Source organism: Anopheles merus, chromosome 3R, assembly GCF_017562075.2.
Source record: "Anopheles merus strain MAF chromosome 3R, AmerM5.1, whole genome shotgun sequence".
Taxonomy (NCBI): Eukaryota; Metazoa; Arthropoda; class Insecta; order Diptera; family Culicidae; genus Anopheles; species Anopheles merus.
Window position 1 is genome coordinate 16,465,073 of NC_054084.1, and position 16,434 is coordinate 16,481,506.

General features: G+C 41.4%; 1 protein-coding gene across 5 annotated transcripts in view; it reads left to right on the forward strand.

Annotated features, from left to right (window-relative positions):
- LOC121595238 (discoidin domain-containing receptor tyrosine kinase B) overlaps positions 1–16,434 on the forward strand; it is a 248,757-nt gene that overhangs the window by 156,874 nt on the left and 75,449 nt on the right. For all 5 annotated transcript variants that reach the window (XM_041919037.1, XM_041919032.1, XM_041919033.1 and 2 more), the window contains 2 exons: positions 10,388–10,619; positions 12,515–12,662. In XM_041919037.1, coding sequence (XP_041774971.1) covers positions 10,388–10,619; positions 12,515–12,662 — 380 coding nt within the window. The remainder of the gene's footprint in view (positions 1–10,387; positions 10,620–12,514; positions 12,663–16,434) is intronic.

A 16,434-nucleotide genomic window follows, 5' to 3' on the forward strand; every position in this document is an offset into this window, starting at 1 on the left:
TCTTTGACACTTTGACAAGAGCCACCTCGTACCGATGTCATGCATTAAAAAGCTATAAATTTCCACCAGGTTTATCACACCTTCTTAACAAGCCTATAAGTTCCATCGTGAACCATACACGCCAGGCTAACCAGCTGCAAGGTTCGAAGGAGTACCTAATGCTTTTTAAGAAGCTGAATAATCCCGCATAGTAGCGTCTATCTCTTAATCAGCCACAAAGTACTGCAACGGATCGTTTTTTTTTTTTGTTAAACATCCTCAAATCAGCAATAGAGTTCGAGTTTCGGTAACAATAAAATAATCTACATAAGGTCAAGATGGCCATGTAGTTTACTCATAGAAGAACACTTAGGTTTAGAAACAATTGAGGAATGCCGTAAATCAAATTGTAGAAGAAATCGGTTTTTTAACTAAAGATTATTGGAGAACTATTTGAAAAAGATCATTTTGGCACAAACGAGTAGAAGGTTATATTGATCCGTTATAAAAAAAAAATGTCTAATTGGAAAGTTATCTAAAATGTTTAGGAATTTAAGAAATTAGGATAAATATAAAAGAAACAACAAGTGTGAAAGACATACAATAGACATAAAGAAAAGAAAGGGATCAAACACAGAAGGGGGAAAAACAACCAAAAGAGAATATAAAAAGCAATTGAAAAGATGAACTCACTTGCTTATATTGTTTCTGTTTTCTTATATAAGTAACCTTTAAGTAAACTTTTTTCTTTATGAAATGTACATTCAGTCCGATGAATGTTAACAGAAAACACACAATGATAAATTAAAAAAAAAGCGTAACATTGTAAATTCATTCTAAATTTCTATTCAGTCTTGTATTCTATAACATTGATCCTTGATTTGGCTGCAGGTATAATTATTTAAGGAAACAAAATACAGCTACACTTTTACTGAAAGGACAACCAAAACCTACTAAAATCTGCACACACACACATAAATTACACTCTCACTACGTACGTTTGCTGCGGTACCAAAGAACCCCACAACAATAAGTCAACATTTTTATTAGAAGCAATACTTCCGCCCCAACCAAAACGAAGCATGGGCTGCGCGTGTGCGTGCCTGCGAATGATTCCTCCCCCCCCCCTTGCACGGCACGGTCGGAATGGCAACGTTGGCCATACATCTTCTTTTTATTCTCCATCTACCCCGTGTCGACGAAACAAAAAAAAAAACGCACGGCCCTCACTCGCACCATCGCCCCCGAAGAATGAAACAAAAATGGTAAAAGATCAAGGAAACAAATCACTTTGTCGCAATGTTTACTCCCCCCAACCTGCTCGAGTAGGCAGGCGAGTCTGCATGGCAAGGACTAGTTTAAGGAAGGGGGAGAAAGCGAGCGATTCAACGGGCAGTGCAACTCCCCCTGCCCGTAAGCAGAATGAACGGACATCCGGTCAGTGTTTTCCGCTTACCGATGGGGAGGCCAGACCCACTCAGCTCGGCGTGGTCGCGCCGCTACTTCTTCATACATATTTATACAGTTATCAAATGAAAGGGACGCTCACGGGACATTAGAGCACTAGCTGAGCTATAATAGTTTTACGGGAATGTACCCATTCCAACACACAAACACACAAATAGCCAGTGCCATAAATGCACGAAAAGGGGAGCGACGTGGTCTGCCTAGGCTGCCATGACGAGGGAAAGGAAATTAAACGACATCCATTTTGGGAGTGTTTCCTACTGCTGTGTGTGAGGCCATGAGTAATATTCGAATGAGCAGAAACGGCCATCGGCTAGTCCTAGAACCTCTAGTCCGGCCTCCACAGCACCGATAAGGCAACCGACTACGTGAATGTATGCAACCAGCACAGCAATTCGGCACTCTTGCTTTCACTACCAGGCAACTGTTCTGCTCGGTAAAACCAAACGGGTGGAATGAGATGCCCTTCGCCTCGTCCAAAAATTAGCCACGCACACTCGCCTCGGTCGCATGAAACTTCTTGGGTAATCACGGGCGCTGGGAGGGTCGGCAGAAAGGCACGGAAATATGGCGAAAGATTAGCGTAATACTGTTTCTCTTAATCATCCGCCGTGGGACGTAATGTAGCGAGATTTCCTCTTTCCTCTTCCCTCCTCCAATGCACACACGAATCCTGTCCACTGCCACCATTACCACCTGGGGGAAGGAAAACCAGATGGGCAAGGGAGAACAAATCCTGCTCTTGCTACGTGTGCCAAATCAAGACAAAAGCTAAACAAAAAGGCGAGTCCAGATTTTTGGTCGAGTTCGTTGCTTGCGCTGAATTTGCGCTAAGCTGCTTCCGGTGAAAAGCGGAATCCTTCGGGCTTTCCCTCGCAGGCTCCACCGTGGGTTCGGCGGAAAAACAAATCTCCCTCTTTAAGGTAATCCAGTTCGCCGCGGCGTAGGGATTTCATTCCGTCCAATTGGAATTAGTAGCTGGAGTGGAAAAGAGCAACAACAACGGCGGAAAGGGAGGATGGAAAAGGAGAGCGAAAAACACACCGACGGTCCATTACTATGGTTTCTATTTTCTTCTTCAGCTTTTTGGCCGGATTGTGTCGTTAAAAAAGGCAAACGGCTGGCCAGAAAGAGAAAATGCCACTCGATCGGCGGGATCCCTATGAACGCTGTGCGTAAAATCGAACTTCTTCGACCCAGCGCCCCAAACAGGCAAGCAAGCAACAGTCATCGCAAAGACGACGGTGTGGCGGTGAAAGAAGAAGAAAAATCGGGTGGAAATACATTAAGAGAAAAGTTCGAACGCGATTCGAATAAATTTCCCAATTCCCCCAAATGCTCTCACCCGGTCTGGAATGGCGTCATAATTTCGGGCTCATTTAACTTGGTACAGATTTTCCCAAAATGCCATCCGCACATCTGCAGTGGGAAAACGCGTGAACGCTCTGCGATATCTCGCGGCAGATGGCAAGGGGACCAGCCAGGGGGTGCCCGGTGCTGTGTGTGTGTCTATAAGGTTCAAATTTTAATAGCTAGTCAGTTTGTGCGAATGCCCGTTCGTGCATTAACGGGAAACGATAGTCGTGAAAATCGATTCGCATCAATGTCATTGTGGAGGGAGGGTGAGGCTGCTAAATGTGATCTATAAAAATTGTTTATCGGTGCTGCTAGTTCCAGCTTTAAGCTGCAAATGGTTCGTTTTTGTTTGTGGGTGTGAGTTTTTGGTAGCAATGTGACGAGATTGCGTTTGTTTGTTACATTATTGTATTTGATTGTTGTTGTGTCTATTCGCAAAAACGTGGCTTTATCATGCATTTGTATAAAACATATCCTTATACCTGAATACCTATGTAATGTAAGCTATTGAACTGTAGTTTTGAGAAGGAAGACGCACCGAGTAAAATAAATCGCATTAGAAACAATCAAATAACTTGTGATACATTAATAAGTTGGAATGATTGGAATAATTGATTGCCTAGCTACTTGAATAAATGTTTACCACGTTTTAGCAGTTATTTTCAATCTTTTTAGACTCAAGTTAAATAGCTTTTACTATTTAAATGATAAATAATTTAAATATAAGTAAATATTTCATGACAATTTTATTAGCGATTTGTGCTTTCATTCGCTTCCGTTCCTAAGTACTATTGCGTCTTAAGTGTTGTGATATGTTGTTATTCAGTGTTATGCTCATTAATAAAACGTTTTATCTTGCTGTAAGCCCGGATATCAATGTAAATTATCTTTATGAAACCGATGGTGGCATTTAGGCTTTTCTTCAAAATTTTCTTCAAACGTAAGGTTCGAAAAACGGTTATCTGCAGTGCAAAAATTACCTTTAAAATTCAAAATAAGTTTAACTAGTTGCAAAATCAGTGCTTCAAGAAAACATGCTTAGAGTGGTAAATTCCTATCACCAATTCGTTGCATAATGTTGTCAGAGCGGTTTTGTTAACTTAAGACATCTCTTAAGACCTACTTAAGTCTAAAATTTTAGTTTATTTAGTATAGATCTTTTTCTTCTATTTGACGTAACGTCCTACGCGGACATCCCGGGCTATATAGCCTTTTGAGACTTAACTCATTACCACGCAGCTACGGGAGGACAGTCCAGTTTAGGTTTGAACCCATGGCAGGCATGTTATTGAGTCGTTCGAATTGACGACTGTATCACGGGACAGTTGCGTCAATTCCTCCAATTCCGTCCGATTTCTCCCAAAGTCAATAGATAAAGCATTCAAAAAGACATGCGGTGGTTGTACGAAGAATCAAAACGCTGCTATTAACCCGGTAATGCTTACATATTTGTTTTGCGTTAAAAAAAAACGGTGCAATACATTTTTCCCAAATCTTCATTTTTGAACCGCTGTCGCGTTTTAAAGCTAGAGCTTAACAAATAGTGAAGGTGTTGTAAAGAAAAGTAGAAGTTTTGATGTCAATACTATTGTTATTTGTGTTTATCAAACAACTGCTTTAACCGTCTGTCATCGTAATAGTTTGATTCAGGACATCCAACCATGCTAAACGTTGTGCCAAGCAACTGTTAAGCAAAAATAATTTAACAAATTATTGATACTTGTTCCAGACATTCACAGTATGTTGTAACACAATATTAATCCAACGGTTTAATGTTTGAAAAAAAAAAAACAACGCAATGTTCCATCTTAAATCATATCGTTACAAACACTGGTCAAGGAATTTCCAAGACCCAGCAAAAACCCCCTGAGCTAACCGTTCCCGCCCGTTAAACAAACGAACCATGGTAATGGCAAAAATCACGGTTCACTTGCTGATTTATTGAGGAAAGTAATCAGAAAATAATCAAAAGTTCTGCCGCATTTCGCATTTCCAACTTCATTTCCAGGCGGAAGGCGGAAGGAGAGCAGGGATGGTGATGACGATTTTTCCACCATCGCCATCGAAAAGGCGACATATTTGTGTTTGTGTTGAGCCGAGGCCGGTGGGTTCAAGTTGCTTGTTGGCTGGCGATGTCGCTGGCAGGAAGTAGTTTTTCTTCCGCTTTCGGGTGCGGTGTGAAGGGAAAAACATTGCCCGGATGGGCCGCCGTCTGGAAAGAGTGCATTTGGATTGAAAGCAAGGGGAGGGGCATCGGAAGTTGTAAGCGTCGCCGTGGTTCAGTCACAGTAAAATTAATCGTTCCGATCGGTTTCTTTTACGGTGCGATGAATTTTAGCGATTAAGGAAGCGGGACAAGAAACGGAAACAAAACTTCTAACCATGAACTTTGCAGTACAGTTTTGTTTCATTTTGCTTTGTTTTTAAACGGGAGGAAGATACGTTTGAAAGAAATAAACAAATCCAATACTATTTCCCACATTTTTGGCTCCCACATATGTGTGTTCGCTTACACCAGCATCATCACGCCACGCAATCTCTATGAGCCATAATCTGGCCGCTGTCGCGTGTCAAACGGCATCGAAAGCTGTCAATAGCACAAAAACCACCATGATCATCCGACAATTCTGCCTCATTCGGCAGCATATTCATTTTTATGCTCTTCCATATCATATCCCCACGCAGAGCCTTTGCTCGCGTGTGCACCTCATTACGGTTTCATGCATCTCTCGGCGCGGTACACCAAAGCACCGAGAGAAAAAAGGACACGACAAAAACAAAACATTGAAAAGATAAACGAAAAAGCGCTGATCGGGCACGTTCGGTAGCACGAAACCGCACCGGACTGAATGGCGACAAATTAAAACATAAAAGAAAACCTTCCCTCACCATCATGCCCACCGTTTGCTGCATAAAGATTGCAATCGCGACTCTGCAACATTGCACGCGCGCGTATTATGTGATGTGATGCCATAAAAGAGCTCCCGCACTCGGGGTTGGTTGGTTGGTGGCAAACACTATCACCACTATCAATAGCGTCCAGTGTGCAATGATCCAGTTTCTTTTCCAATTGGAAGCGCGCTCGGGAAATGTGCTGTGAAGGACAAACAGAACGCGATTGGCCGTTTTCTGTCGGCACAAAGCTCGCTTCGCTTTTTCCGCTTACTTGCCCGCCCTGGCGCTTGCTAAACAATGCAAACGTGTGCTGCTAGCATTATTGTGATGTCGTTTTTTTTTGAGACATTCGGTTTTCAGCTTCACTTTCGCACGTTGTGTGCGAGATAGTAAAGCAGATCCTTACACACATATTCTACGAAGACGTTTATCGCACGTTTCAATCGACGGGGTTTTCTCCGTTTTCTAACACACACACGCACACGGTGCAGTGCGAAAATCCATTAGCTGGAATGTTGGCAAATTTCGTTGGGTATGTGCGATAAAGAGGAATTTCTTTTACATTAGAGCGGTAGCAAATAGGGGGGAAACGAAAACATCTGCGATTGGAATGTCTTTGATCAGGACGCGCCAGGGGTTGGTTCACTGTTGGGTTGTATCTTTTAATGCGCTCGATTTGATGGAAAAGCGTTCTTTGCTTATGGGTATTTAGGTGCTGGAGTAATGTTTGCTTCTACGAACAAATTCGTTCGATTACAGGGTTTGTCATGAGCATATAAACAGTTTCCATTAGCAATCGATAAGCTGTATTTCTTGTTTGATGTATTTTATTTCATGTTAAGTGGAACTAGTAGGCGGTTGCTTGGTGACTGCTAGATGTCATTTTTTGTCTAATATGTTAATGGTTGAATGGTTCATAGTTAATGGTTGATTAAATTAATTATTTAAAGATGAAATCAAACTGCAGAAACTCCATTTTTGTATTTAAAAATTAATTTAACTTAAAGATTATGATTTAGCTCAAAGAAATTAATTGAAAAGTGATAGTCAACCTTATTTTTACCATTTTTTAAATATTTAAATTTATGAACCTATAGAAATAAAAAATACAGACAAATAAGATATTAAGCTCTATTTTTTAATAAAAAAAATGTTTTTATTAATTTATATAAGATTTAGTAATTTAGTTTAGTTTTAGTAATTTTATTATTTAATTTTAAATTTCAATTTCTAAAGTTTTAGAAGGTTTGAATCGCAGAAAAGAAAAAAAACATTGTATGGTTAAAGCAAACAAATCATTTTTCTTTAAGCAATTTGTGTGTTTTTCTTCCAAAAAATCTGTTTTCCAACGCACTGCATAAAACAAAATGTAATTAATTGGTTAGTTTAATTATGCAAGCCATTCTGATTAAGATCCCAAAAGTTTCCAGCACTCTCTCTCTCTCTCTCTCACTCCATGGTTGTTTCTTTTGCCAATAAACCAAAAGCCAACTTTTAATAACACCGTTGATACCTGAGAATGATGATAAATTAAAAATTGTACTCCCGTATTGCCAGCGGGAAATGTGTGTGTGTATGTGTGTGTGTTTGTGTGCGTAAGTCCCTGTCCCGTCAACGGCCTTACTGTTTACGTTATGAATAATTGAAAAATTATTGAACCGTAAAAGGTAGCACCAGCAAACCTCCCACCCGGGGTAGGAAACAAACAACCATTCGGCGAAAAGAAAGTTTGCCCCGTTTTTCTTCACCAACAACCGACAACCATTGTCAAAAGTCGCGTAAATCGTTGAACCACCCGGCCCAGCAGTACCACATGCCGATGGGTAAAGGGCTGATTTCCCTTTTCACAGCCGCCCCAGGTATGGGGTGACCGAACGATTTTTCCCATTTCGTTGAATATTTTGTTTTCCTTTTCGGGGTTTTGTGTTTTTTTGGTAACTTTTAAACAAAAAGGCACAAGGTGTAAAATCGGTTGAGGAACAATGTTTTGTGTATGCGTTGGTTTTTCGCTGTTCCGCCCGTCATGATGTTTTCCTTCCCTGTGTACACTCGCCTCCCGTTGTTGTACCTGGTCCTGCTGGCGAAGGCAAAACCAACGTGCATAAATTGTGCGCAAACTTTTGCCATCTTGTGTGTGAGTGTATATGTGTTCTTATTCCGGGAGTCACGCCCGTAAGAAGAAACGGTTGCGCGGGCGAGCATTTGAGTGTGTGTTTTTCCATTTTTCGTTATTATCAAGCTCCCAGCAAAACGGTACCCGGCAGGCCCTGCCAATGTTGCCACTTTTCCATGAGTTTTCCCGATTTTTACGGAGTGTTGCCGCTGCCGGTCGTGCATTATAGAAAAGCCGAAACGGAAAAATGGTTTCAATAAACATTTCCCACGAATGGGCCCGCGCGAGGCTTGGGCACGGGCGGTGATGATGAAAATACATGTATATGGCCCCTCTCGCTCTCGCTCGCTCGCGTTGTGTTCTTCTCCGCGGCTTTGTGCGTTCAATCAAGCCACCATGACTGTCGCCACGACACTGCAAAAGTTTGTTTCGCATAATAGTATATAGCACGCCGCCCGGGTGGCTGAGCGCGCAAGGCCAAGAAAGCAAGTGAACAGGTAAAAGCGTTCCCTCAGCCACCTCAGCAACTTTTCCAGCGAGACAATTCACTCACAACAACGTGCCTTACGGGGCTTTTGTTTTTGCATTCGGGCCGGGTGTCTTTCTTTGCGCAAAAAACACACCACGCCCCAGCATTAATCGGAAAGTGCCACAAACTTTCGGTAGGCACCAAACTTGTTGCCAACTTTGTTTTACCTGGCGGGAAAGTAATTATTGTTGTAAGCAGCGGGCATATAAATTTGTGCACATTAAAGCACAGCGCAGGCAGACCGAGAGTTGCGCTGCTTGTGTGTGGCAGAGTGTGGTAAAGAAATTTTCCCGTCGAACGCGTGTCGTCTGTTTTCCGGATCAGCTGCACCACGAACAGGGTTGTTGGGATTTTCTTCCCTACTTTTCGCTAGGCGCGGTTTGTCCTGGCTCTTTCTTGCCTGCCACCGCTTGCGGCATACGATTTCCAGGTGCGATAACTTTTTCCTCCCCCCCCCCCCCCTGACTTGGCTTTCATTTTGTTTCTGCTTCCTTAAATCACACCACACCGTGACTGGAAAAGCCTACCGAACGAAGGGAAAAAGTGGTGGCTTAAAGTGCAAAAAAAGCAAGTGGAAGTTTTTCCTGGGAAGAAGGACGATACATTTTGGGCATGATTGTGAGAGTGCGGATCGAACCATAAGGCTGCCACCCCGTTGAGAGTCTCGCGCTCAAAGTCTCCTCGAAGAAAAACACATTCCCTTGAAGCAGCAGCAGCAGCAGCAGCAGCAGCGGGAGACATTCCCACACAATTGACGACATGATATTGCTTTGCCATTGCTTTAGATGGTGCGCACACACACACTCACTCACCCACACTTAGACACACTTTTTCAACTGTTTTCGATTACGAATTAAGCTTTGTGTACGACGGGCTGCCGTCAGCGGGGTGTCTCTACCGACGCAACGGAACTCAGCGGTAGACAGAACAGAATTTGTTTTCACGCTGTTGAATGTCAAACCGGGAGAGGCAGTTTTATGAACTTGAAAAATAATCGCAATCATAATAGATTGTTGCTCTGCAGTGCTGTGTACGTTTTTGCTTATCGTGACAAATGATAACGACGATATTTTCTGCAAATAAATGGCTACGCTGTACATCGATGAGGTGTCAATGTGGTTGTCAATTCATTCTGATTGGTTGTGTTTAGCAAGTTGAGCTTTTGTGTTGATTGATTTGTATTATTGATTATATTTAAAACCATGAAATCAATTTCGAGACATTTAAATTTAATGTCTTCATTAATAATTTCGAGCTCTCAATGTACAAAAGTTTTTTTTTAATATGATTATAAACAAACTATTTCAGTTGTTTCTACCCGAACATTTAATTAAATTAATTAACTTTGAATTGAAAAAAACTATTTTAGCATAACTTTGAAAATGTATTCCGATTGTCGTTTCATTCACATCCGTTAGTGCCTATCAAAAGATAAACTTTTGCTCTTCTTTATTTTCCTTTCACATCCAAAAATCGTTCATGTAAAAGTTTTCGTCAGAATGACAAGCCGCTTTTTACTCGGGAGAATATAAAGTGATGCTGAACGAAACAGGTGGATGCTTGAACAATAGCAAACGACGGAACGATGTATTGTGCTCATACTTCATTTTATTTGTTCATTGTATTGTTCTTCTGCTTAAAGCACTATGTAAGCACAATAAGCTTGCGTTTAAAATTAATGAAACGTAAAAACAAATCGGAAGGAAAATCGTTATAGCTTTTCTTTAGAAGCTAAAAAGCTTCACGATAAATTACTTCTAGAGATGTTCCAGATAGTAAACCATTGTTTTGCTCCTGCTGAAGACGAAATCATACTGAGTTAGGATAGAAGAATGCCACTTTATGAAAAATTCGGGAAATATGTGAAAATTGAAGCTTTTCTTTCTGCTGCCATGGAATTGAAAAGGCAGCACAATGTCTATGATTGTTTTATTGATTTATTTACAACGCTTGTAACACTGATGCAGACTCAAATGTTCCTCTTCTATTTAAATTCACGGTTTATTTATAACATTCGTCTTCCTTTTTGCTACCCATTTTCTTCGCAGATTAAAAGTGGACAACAATGGAGGCGCCTGGTGTCCAAAGCACATGGTGTCCCGCGGCCTGAAGGAGTATCTGCAGATTGATCTGCTGAAAATGCACGTCATCACGGCGATCAAAACACAGGGCCGGTTCGGGAAGGGTCAGGGCCGAGAGTACACGGAAGCGTACGCGCTCGAGTACTGGCGACCGGGCTTCACCAAGTGGAAGCGGTGGAAAAACACGCGCGACAATGAGGTAAGATGTTGTTTTGAGCCTTTCCTTGTTGAACTTTAAACTTTACTCACGAATGCCACGTATGCAGTGTTTGTAAACAGTTGTATAATTTTAACTAAAAAGCATCATATCATTTTTCTTTTATTACTGTGAACCTTTTTTTCTTCAATTGGGGCAGAAGTCTTTCTTTTGCTTTCAAAGTCCACATACACATGTATAAAAAAACCCCCTTTGCCTGCATTTTCAAACCACAAAACTGTGGTACACAATCATTCTGCAATGAATGTATGCAATGAATGAGCGTGAAGCATATAAAAAGTGGAATGTTTTTCCCCGCCGACGATAAGGGCCACAGGCGCAAAGGTTGGGTCTGCGTTTTGGTCGGCATCCGTTTCGCAGCTGTGCTGTGCAGGGCAACTCATTTGAAATTGTATACTGCTAACCTGGATGCAACCACTTCAAAGCATTGACCCAGTTCTCGGTGGCATTCAAAGCTGCTTTAGCAAACTTTTAAAGGGATGCATTCGTACGGTTCGCTCTGCACCCGGCGTAAAGCTGGTGAATAGTGCAGTTGTACGGAAACGTTGAGAGAGCTAAGCAGGGGAAGAATATTCAAAAAAAAGGAGAAATAATGTGGTTTGCTATTAGATTTAAATATGATTTTATTCGAGCTTTTTAAAATGATTTTTATAAGTAAAAACTTCAATTTATTAAAACAAAGGCTAGTTTCACTGAATTCAAATTTGGCATTGAAAGCTCTACACACAGTAGCACTTTTCCATTTAAAAACGTAGTCATAAGTAATGATATTTTGGGACGCTGGGAACTTTCAGCTAACAACAAAATTAAAATTGGAATAACTTAATTACTGTCTTGTTGTCTCGTTCCCCGAAAAAGCAATTGCAAACCTTTGTTTGTAGGTGCACAAAGACAGATAATATATTAATGGATCACGGGATAATGTGCTACAAAAACAAGCGTAAAAACAGCACAAAACAGGTGTTTTTCAAACAAAGCCACTCCCCGTCCTTCAATAGCTTGCAGCGAAAGAAAGTGAAACCCCGTAAAAAACATACACAAAGCTCACCAAAGCGCAAAAACTTACGAAAAGCATCCTGCAAACGATAAGCAAACGCTGCAGGAAGAGAAAGTCATACCCCACCTAGGCGGTGGTGGCGTAGTTAATGAATAGGAAGTTGGAAAACAAAGCACACACACCCGCAAACTGAAAGTAAACAGAGGAAAATTGTCCTTTAAGCCTACGGCACAGTTTCATTCGTTTGTTGTGCTTCCGTGCCTGGCATTTTCCAGGAGGGGGTTTTCCCCGTTGCCGAAGCACTACGGCATCTAGCTAACATGCACAAAGAAAACATCTCCCGGTCGGAAGTTGGCGGACTGCCGGGGGCGGTTGAAGCAGGAAGCGGTGAATTTGTCATAAATTAACAAGTGAAATTCAAATTACCTGAATTTAATTAGTAGATGTTTTTGACGGGCACTCAGTTTTGCTTTGTTTGGGCGGGGGATAAAGTTTTCTTTTAAAGAGATGGTTTTCTTCCATTCGCTGTAAAGGGATTGGGCTTTCGATTTCCTTTTGTTTTTGGTTAGCAATGTTTTGAGTTACCTTAAGCCACCAGTATGAGCATTTAATCTTATAAATTTTGTACATTACTAAGCTATGTTTTCGTTGTAATAATTTATCTACTTTTATAAATAGAAACGAGTTGAAAACATGCCAACAAATGCCAGTAACAATCAACAGTCAAAAAGCCTTAGTGATTGTAATTTCTATCATTTGCAGCGTTACAGCCCAAACTGCGTGGTTTACATATTTCCTACCAATCAGCCATAATTGTTGTATTCAAAACCGGCGGCTCATGCGTGTCCCCTCCTCTCTCTCTCTCTCTCTCTCTTTGCAGATCCTTTCGGGCAACATCAACACCTACAGCGAGGTCGAGCAGGCGCTGCAACCAATTATATTCGCCTCGAAAATTCGCATCTACCCGTACAGCCAGTACGATCGGACGGTTTGCCTGCGCGCCGAAATCATCGGATGCGAGTGGGAAGGTGAGTAGTGAATTCCGCCTAACGAGCCGTATTATCCTGCCGGCTTCAAGTGTGGTGTCCCCGTGCAAAAGTGGCGAGCTTGCGTGGAAAGGGCGAGCAACGAGTTACAAAATGAAAAGAAGGAAGGAAAGGAAAGTCAAACCGTAACCCCTTTCGGCAGGCATGATGTTTGGTGAGGTTTTTGTTGTTTCTTTCCACACCGAGTGATGTCACGTTACGGCACGGATGACGATGATGATGCCGTGATGGAGATGATAGAAGAGCGAGAGAGGTGGTGTGGAAAATGACAGAGAAACATATCCTTTCTGCAAGTCGTTCACCTTTGGGTGTCATTCGGTGACTCGGAATGGTGAAATAACCTTACACCAACACACCAACACAAGCACACCCGAAGTTCGTAGAAGTGAATGGCTTCCCCCATTTTGCTGTTGCGAGTTTTGCGTCAAGGACCCGCCGTTTGCAAATCGTCTACAATGACACATTGCTTGAGGTTCAGTAAGCTTTCGTCCCACGTTCGTTTGTTTCGTGTATTTGTACATCAATCGTGACTTATGTTTCTTTGTCTGACATGGAAAAGAAGGGGTTCAAATGCATACCAAAGTGTTGAGGCGTGTGTGTGTGCGTGCAAATGTGCGGTACAAGACCATGTTTAAGAATATGTTTAGGAAAAATGTACCAAGCATGAAAAAAGACGCATCGAATCTTTTGGATTTAGTGTTCACATAGAGCAACAGTATGAATTCATGCAACACCGAAATACGACATCATTTGGGGCGTTCATTTCGGCTATATACTCCTAAAGATATGCAACTTGCATCACAAAATGTGTTGATGTCAATCTCACTAACGCCTAACGTTATTCAAACTGGATAAAAACCCCATTTTATTGTTACATTTCTTGCATTTTAATTTAAAAAAAAAACAAAGTAAAAAAGTATGTGTTGAGTTCTCTTTTCAATTGGATTTGAAATTTTGTATGTTTTTATAAATACTTTAATTTTCGTGAAAGTTAATTGGAGATGAATTAATTTAATAATTTAATCCAAAGGTTCATGATTTAGAAACAACTTCTCAAATAATGTTCATGTGACATTTATTTATTTATTTATTTATTTATTTATTTGAATCAAAGTTATCGGGCAGTATGCCTAAATAACTTAATGCTTACAGAGTACAAGTTTAAAGTATGGCCTTAGAACTAACTTGAATATGCTGACGCAGCTGACTAACGGATTGATTGAAATCTGCTGATAACCCTAACCTATTATACACATCAATCATTTTGAGCAGTGGATCATTGGCACCAAAACCAGTCGATCTAAAAGGGCTTCTTAGTAGTTCTCTACTTCTAAAACCTCTAGAGGGAGTAGAAAAGCAAATAAAATTTAAAATGTCAGGTGCATCAAAATCTCCAATTAATAATTTATGCATAAAAGTTATCTGAGCCGTAGTTCTCCTATGCTGTAAAGTCTCTAAGCCAAATAGTAAACACCGAACATTATACGAAGGACGTGGAATTTGGTTTGACCAGGGAAGACGATGAAACATAACACGTGTGATTTTTTTTATGAATTTTTTCAATTTTATCTATGTATGTGATTTGATGGGGACACCAAACGACACTGGCAAATTCCAGGATGGGACGGACTAAGGAACAGTATAATGTTTTTAAACTGAAAGGATCTTTAAAGTCGGCCGAGACACGTAAGACAAATCCTAACAGTTTAAGAGCTTTAGTGACGATAGTTTGATAATGGTTAGATAAACTAAGCTTACTGTCTAAAATAACTCCTAAGTCCCGAACCTGAGAAAAACGTGGAACGCTGTCTTAATTGATTTAGTAGTTATAAATAATATGATTTTTTTTCTTTGAAAATGTTATACAACTACATTTGCTAACATTAAGTAACATTTCATTATTAAAACACCATGCAGAAAAATAGTTCAACGAGTCTTGTAACATTTCACAGTCGTCAGAATATTTAACAGGTAGGAACATTTTTAGATCGTCAGCATATAATAACAATTTAACATGAGGAATAGCAAACACGACATCGTTAATAAATATAATAAATAGTTAAGGTCCTAATATACTCCCTTGAGGAACACCAGATAAATGCACCATCTCAAATCTCCCAGCAATAACCACCCAATCTGCAGCTTTCCTTCTTGGTACGGTTCATTAACTGCAATCCGTTCAATCGAATGGAAGCATCAAAGATTCGCTTCCCACAATCAGGTTCCCCTCAATCGTTGATTGTTGTTTGCGAAAGGGTTTTGGCAATTAAAGTAGAAGCAAGCCGTAGCCGAACCGTAAGAGCTGAATGCGCAATCAACTGTTCAGCCGGGAGAGCCTGATTTAGCCGAGCTTTGCTAATCAGCACCACAAAACCTTCTTTCTACCCATCCGAGCATAATTCTATGAAATTTCATAGCTCAATCAATACGGGGCCGTTTAAGCTGGCCTTTCCGAATCTTGTTGCTGTCGGGTTTGACTGCGATTCAATTAAGTAATTCACTGAAACTGTGCACCCTGGATCAGTACACCACTGACGACGACAAACCATCAAGCAAGCCAGCGTGCCGCTTTGAAGCACACAAACCAGGCTACCAGTTGATTGGTCGCAGGGATCTACCGGGCAAAAACGGATTGCCAACGCGAGGATACTCCATCCAGGCGAGTAAACGCCTTTTTCTGTCGCAAGCTTTCTGATGGGTTGTAAATTAGCCATTAAAATATTTCCGTTCCGAGTGCCGTGTCCATCGACCGTCTCAACCGAACCGTCTGCCGGCCTGCATCGCTCAGCAGACCCCGCGATGTCCGATGTGGCCGGCGTTGAGGTTCTCGCTATAAACCGATGACGAGCGCCGGACCGGCTGCTGTTGCGTCCCCGGCACCGGAAAGGATAATAAATTACCCATCAACATCTCCATCCAGCCATCCATCATTTCATGTCGAAAGGCTTGGCCCTAACCCTCGAGGCGAAGCGGTAGTCTGCCGCCCTTTTCCTACCTTTGCTTGAGTGTGTCTGCTCGCCTCGGACGGAGACGGTTTGGGTGCGATGGTGGTGACCCCATTAGTGATAGTTCATCGACTAAGCAAAAAAGGTAACTTTCATTTATAAAAAAAATGGAGGAAAAACAAATAAAAAAGTATCAGCAGGAAAAACGCGGTACGAGTTGAAAAGAGAAGCTGATTGGTAATTTATTTAAAATTGCATTAAACAAATTACGTTCACTGGTGTACCTCATCCGCTATGCTTGAAAGAGACAGACAGAGATAAAGAGAAAAAGGGTAGCCGATCAGACCGATACGATAAGATTCGGGCAAAGGCTATCGCTATCCAACAAATCGATCCACTTCCCGGGAAAACGCGACCACTGTAAAACGCTTTTAAGCTTCTGCACTCAAAAACCTGACAGACAGACAGACAGACAGACAGTGGGTAAGATGTATTCTCCCACCCCTTTACAGTGCAATGCAAAATAGTAGTCTCCTTGGGAATTGCCTGCAAGGGATGTACACGATAGAAAAAAAAAAACGAAAATCACCCCTCACGACGCATTGTAATATGCAAATTCATTTATCGAACGTCAGTGAATCAAGCCGCCCGCTGACTGGCCTGGGCATGGTACACGCTGTACCGTCTGTCTCATAATTTTTCACTTTCAATTGTTCGACTGCCGACTGCCTAAAACTAACCGACCAGACACACAATCCGGGCCAAACCGCATCGAATGCAAATTTGATTGTCCTCTCGCCTGGGAAAGC